A 6,540-nucleotide genomic window follows, 5' to 3' on the forward strand; every position below is an offset into this window, starting at 1 on the left:
TAAAAATGAAGGTTTGTTACCTTAGGTAGGTACCTTAATTTTTAAGCAGTCAGTAAAATAAATAAAACGGTAATAAAAAAGAACAAGAGTGTTAAAACTTGTGTAAATAAATAAATAAAAACGCTAATGTAAAGATAATAAAATGCCCTATTTTGAAATGGGCAAAATTTATACTGAAGCCGTGTCTACGCTTGCGCTCCATGCTGCCATATCCACATTCCAAGCCGACCGAGCGTGCGACTACGTTTTAGTAAGAGAACGGAGATCGGCACGGGGCTACGCGCCAACTCCGTCATGGCTATCAGAGAGAACTTATACTCCCAGCAGTGTCTGAAGCTCTTCATTGAAGAATATAAGAGACAGACCCATTTATGGGACACCAATTCACCGCATTTCAACAACAAATACATGAAAGAGGACGCAATTGACGTGCTACTCGTGTTGTTGAAGAAGGTTGATCCGAAAGCGGAAAGGCACATAGTCACAAAGAAGATCAGCGCGCTGAAATCTTCTTACTATAAGGAACGGAAGAAAGTGATCGCGTCTCTGTCGAGAAAGAACAAATCCAACGGAAAAGTCAAGTGTCACATTCCGAGACTTTGGTATTATAGATTATTGTCGTTTTTGGATGATGAGCCGTGTCCTTCGGAGGCTTATCGAAAAAAACATTCGGATGCAAGCAGAGATAATAGCTATGACAGTTTTAACCAAGAAATTGACCAAAATACAACAAATCAGGTGAGATTAACGTTAAAATCATACACATAATAATATAACGTTGAAATAATAATATTATGATATCTATCTGTCATTAATACGGTAAATAGCGGTATCTATGAGCACGCCTTCAAACTGTAAACGATTTGACGTTTACTCATTTTTGTTTATGCTCGCAGTTGCCTACATTACCGACATCTAACTGGAATTAATTTCATAAAAAAATGTTAATTTTTGACAAACGTGTACTTTAATATATGAAGTACATGCTTTAAAATAATATCCCAAGCACCATGGTAAAAACGATGTAAATATCAATAATTCAGATTATTAGTGCGGATTAATTTATGAAGAAAAAAACGTATAATTTGCGATCAATTTGTTGAGTAATATTATATCAATATTCTTATCTCTTGGCTATGAATCGAACTAAAGAACACGAGTATTCTAGAGAGTTTGTAGTACCTGCGCAGAAAGGATGTCAATTCCAAGCGGTGTCGTTTATATGAATTGACCCTTTCATGGGATTTTGTTGCGCGGGTTCTCTAATTTATCATCAATAATGACGTCACGCACGTGCAAGTCATCCGTTCCGCCAATCGGATTGGGACGTGGATTTGGCACGGAGCATTCTAAAATATGAAATGGCCGCTCAAACTGGGACAGCTTGGCGGACGGCGGCAGTCCAATGACTAGTAAAACATGTGTTTTAATCAAAAGAAATTTATTTTATCATTGTTTATGAATTTGACGGAGGGTTGAAGAGTTAAATATTGACTTATTCCTCAAACAGCCACCAAAAGGGCCGGGACTTTGAAGGGGATTGAAAAAAAAAAAAGCTTGATTCTTAAATTGCGTTTACTAAAAGTATAACTGTATAAAAATACTATTGACCATTTTTATCATTTCATATATGAAAGCAAGGTGATTAGTCCTGTGCTTCAGGTACCATTCCAGGGTAATATTAAATAAATATTATAGTGAAAAATCACAAGTATTTATTTCCACCCTGCCCTGGGAATTGAACCCGGGGCCTCCAGCACGATAGCTAAATGTGCTAACCATTACACTACTGCTGCTACTAACTCTTATCCGCACCCAGTGGTGCATAGGGCACTGGTACTTGAAGGTCCTGGTGGTACCTGAAGCGCAGGAGTGATCACCTTGTCTTCATGTTAGTAACCATTAAGATAACACTGCGTCGATAAAATGCAGTGCCCTATGCACTATTGGGTGTGTTAGAATGAATGAATGAACTAATTTAAATTTATTAACACTCTCCTTATCATTCATCGTTCACTTTGTGTAATACCACTTTTTTAAACTCTTATTCGTTACTGTCGGTTTTTGTACAAATGTCAAATAGTATTATTTTAATGACCTGATGATGGAATGATTATTCCGAAACTGGCAGTCACAAATAAGTGTTTATAAAAGTTTTGAATATTGAAAGCATTAACTTTGTGGATCATCTTGATATATTATTTCGAGAAATAAAAATACTTTGTGTTCTGATCCACTCACAATGTGAGTGGATCAGAACACAAAGTATTTTTATTTCTCGAAATAGTTTATAAAAGTGGTATTACACAAAGTGAACGGTGAATAATAAGGAGTGTTATATAACCATATCACAATGTAAACAATGCTTTTAATATACAAAATATATTAATTTATTAATTTATTTAGGTGGATATCTTACCTATTGAAACAGATAATTTATCTGAACCAGATATATCACTTGATTCTTCTAAATTATCAGAAACAAAGGATGTATGCGATCGTCCTTTTCAAAACATTCAAAGCAACTTTGAAAACGCGGGCGAAGGTAGTTCCCAGCATCCCTTATACAAGGCGGATATTTGCTCGCGACGCTATACGAGAGCTTTGATCAAAGAGTACAAGAAGCACCCCTGTCTGTGGGATCTCAAATCAGAACTCTACATCAACAGGACGGCAAGAAACAAAGCCATTAGCAAAATGCTGAAAAATCTGAAAAAAATTGACCCGTTGATAGAAAAAGATCCCATGCTAAAGAGGATAAATTCGTTACGGGCAGCTCACAAAAAGGAAAGGAATAAAGTTATCATGTCTGTATCAAAAGACACAGGGTCAAAAGGGAAGAAAAAATGTCACGTGCCAAAGCTATGGTATTACAGTTTATTGGACTTTCTGAGTGATGAGCCGTGCCCATCAGAACCTTTCAGAAGACAAAAATGGAATGATGATCAGAGTCAAGACGAAGATGCAGAGGATACGTCAGAGGAGGTGGGAATTAACATTTTTTATTATGTTCCATATTATTTTTTGACATCTCAACATAGATGAAGAAGAATATGGAAGTCTGGGCATTTACTGGGCATTGGTTGAGTGATCCCTTTACACACGTGTAACATTCACCAATTCTACACTTGATTGACCACCACACTTACTCAAATTCTTGAAACTTCTAGATATATTGATCACACTCGTAATACAGTATACGCCAGTTCTTGTGGCTTGAATTTTTGTAATATTACAACTAATTTGTATGATATAAATGATCATTTATCCGACTGTATATATTATGCATTTTGCGGTACCTTCCCAAAAAAAAAGCTCTTGTGCTTGGAGAGGGAGTTATCTTGTTTAGTTTTTTTTTTAATTCTTTATTGTATGGTTTGTGTATGTTTATTGTATAGTCTGTGCGTTTATAGTGTTTCTTAAGTTTATTTTTTTGGGTGTTTTTGTCTTTTATATTTTTAATTTCTAAAGAAAGGCTCTTGAAATTTTTTATGTCTAAGAACATACATGTAATTTTGTAGGTGCTGTTTTGAATTATATCTAATTTCTGCCTTTTTAAGCGGATTTTTCAAGAGAGGATGACTAATAATTCCTTAATTATTATTTTTCAGGCGAATGTAACTAATGAAATAGACTCCGTTTCTCTATCCGGGGATAAAGAAGAAATTATGGTATCGCCACCTTTGCTGGATTGTTCTAAATCTGAACTACTCAGAATAGCGAATGAACCTAAGCCTGAAATAACAGCTCGCATCGACAATATTTACGCGCGGTTTCATTTGAAAACTTTCATCACCGCATACAAGAAACACACTTGCTTGTGGGAACAAAAATCGCTGGAATTCAATCACCCGGAGCTAAGGGAGGCGGCTTTGGAGAACCTACTCGAGATATTGAAGAAGATTAACCCTTGGGCGACGAGGGCCTCAGTGTTGAAGAAGGTATATTCCTTACGGGCAAAGTACAGGAGAGAGAGAAAGAAAATTCTGTTATCCATACCGAAAACGGAAGGATCTAACAATTTAGCCAAACTCCACGTGCCAAAACTGTGGTATTATCATTTACTGACGTTTTTAGATGATGAACCACATTCTGAATCTCCTCTGCCAAATGCACATACAGAAAACAGTTCTAACAGCCAGGACCACGACGCCGACAGTAATGCATCTAATGAGGTGAGTAAAGTATCAAATGGGGATGATTATTTACTAACACATTGTTGTCGGGCGGCTTTTTCATCAACCCCGACCTTAATTAGAATACTAATTAGGTTCGTATCCTAATCACAAGTAACCGGAAACCCAATTCCGATCTGTTCAATGTTTTTTGGCTTCTCTCGCACTATACAAAAAGTGAGAAGAAAGCTTTTTTGAAAGTTGTATTTATATATGCTAACAGCCAAAATATTTTTAATTTTGTTAAGGAGATTGTGTTTTAGTATTAATCAGTCTTGAAAAAGAAGCAGTTAGCTACAAAACCGGAAGACATTATTATTGAGTTATAATGAAATATTGTAAGTGATTTTAAAACAAAGTTATATTCTAATTATGAAATGGAAAATTACAAAGTTATTGTTTCAAATATGATTTGTAAAAATTGTTTAGTTTTTTTATTGCCTAGTAATAAAATTGAACAATGAATCAATTGGTTTTATAAATATATTTTTTCAGATGGATGATGAAAGCTATGAAATAGAATACATCTCGATGGATACTGATATTTCAAAAACATCTATAGAAAACAATGGTAAAAAGAGGAAATTCAGAGAGCAAGTGAATCTGCCGAATTCATCTCGCGGGGAGGACGACTACGAGCGGTATCATTTGAAGGCGTTCATCAACGCCTATAGGGATCAGCGTTGTCTGTGGGATCGCAAGTCTCCGGATTTCCGTGACAGGGAAATGAAGGATAGAGCCCTTGAAACAGTTCTCGGGGTGTTGAAGAATGTCGATCCGTGGGCGGGAAAGGAAGTAGCGTTGAAGAAGATTTGCACGATGCGATCGACCTATAGGAAAGAACGGAAGAAAATTATCGCCACATTAAAGAAAAATGGAACTCCTCAAACGCCAAAACTTTGGTATTACAATTTATTTACCTTTTTGGATGAAGACAAGGAGCCAATCCCATCCAATTCTGGTCAAACTGTTTCAGATGAAGAGGATAGTTTAGATCGATTTACGGAAGTTGTTATTAAAAAAGAGGTGAGATTTAATTTAGTTCTTTATTAACACATTTCCGACTGGTGGTTTTTATGCCTGCGAACCGCTGGTGACGGGATTTGATAATTATATGCATATAGTTATAGTTAAGACCTTAACAAAGAGATTGGTACATAACATTCATATGAAAACGTTAAATATGTAATTCCTTCTTTTCGGACTTTGAAATTATGCCATCGCAGAAGGGAGAAATACTCTTCCCGTCCTTAATCATCAATTGACTGAACCTACTGGTAGAAATACCTTTCCCGTCCTAAGTGTGTTAAGATATTATGAACAATGGGAAATACAGAGAACATTTTTTAACTGATTTAACTATCATGTTCTTTTCTTGAGTAATTAATGTTAAATTAATTATTAAATCAATTAAACATTCATTATTTATTAGTTTTTTTAGAAAACAAACAACAATCTTCTTCTTGGTGTAGGCCTTGTGGCCTCTTTTTAAGAGGGATTAGACTCCTGCGATATTGATTCCCAGCTGTCAATCCATCTCTGGTGGTCTGCCCGTGAGTCTTTAGTTATGCAATGTAACGTGGGGGGAGTCTGAATGGTTTCATACTTATCACATGCGCATACCATTGTCTTCTTCATTACCTTTCCCACCTAAAGACATCCTTAATCTCGCATATTTCTTTTATCTTGGTGTTTCTTATTCTATTATCTCGTAGACTCATGCCAGATATATTTATGTATGTTTATATCATGTAAGTCATCATGGCTACAAAACTTTTTATTTTATTTTCAAGGTGAAAGACGAAATTGAAGATGATTATTCCGATGCAGCATTAGAAAATGAAAAGTCAAAAAAATATCCATTCGAAATGGTTGATATTTTTGAAAATAAAGTAAAGCTTGAGAAAGGACTGGTCTCTTCAAACCCTTCGCAAGATGAGGATGAATTTGACGCAGTAGGAAAAAATGTTACTGCTAATTTGAGAAGACTGCCAAACAATATGAGAATTATAACAGAAAAACTATTGAATGAAGTTCTCTACCACGCTCAGATGGGTTATCTGACTTCGGATTCAAAGATTGTATCATAATTATATTAAATGATTTTTACATTAAAATGTTTTTGTTTTATTTTTAAAATATATTGTTGTTTATTGATTTGGCATTAACTTTGTGGAAAAACAAGATGATTTAAATACAAAAATAAATTGTATAAGACCACTTTATCGAGTTTGATGAATTTTTGGGATAAATTTAAATAGATGGTTTTTATTAATCGAAGAATGGTGGAATATTGAACCTAGAAAATTCCCAACTTAAATTAATTGAACTAGATCTACAATTTTGTTTTTTTTATTGAAATTTT

The 6,540-nt window shown here is 35.0% G+C and overlaps 1 protein-coding gene across 1 annotated transcript; it reads left to right on the forward strand.

The window, feature by feature from the left end:
- The first annotated feature begins 249 nt into the window (after positions 1–249).
- Positions 250–6,292, forward strand: LOC148304505 (uncharacterized). Its single transcript, XM_088268279.1, has 5 exons — positions 250–738; positions 2,407–2,985; positions 3,612–4,175; positions 4,671–5,201; positions 5,969–6,292. Exons 1-5 carry the CDS (start codon positions 295–297, stop codon positions 6,263–6,265), a joined length of 2,415 nt encoding a protein of 804 aa, XP_088124405.1. The 5' UTR covers positions 250–294; the 3' UTR covers positions 6,266–6,292.
- The last annotated feature ends 248 nt before the right edge of the window (positions 6,293–6,540 follow it).

The sequence above is a fragment of the Brachycentrus maculatus genome, unplaced genomic scaffold, assembly GCF_059751285.1.
Source record: "Brachycentrus maculatus isolate JH-2025_06_01 unplaced genomic scaffold, ASM5975128v1 h1tg000315l, whole genome shotgun sequence".
NCBI classification, from domain to species: Eukaryota; Metazoa; Arthropoda; class Insecta; order Trichoptera; family Brachycentridae; genus Brachycentrus; species Brachycentrus maculatus.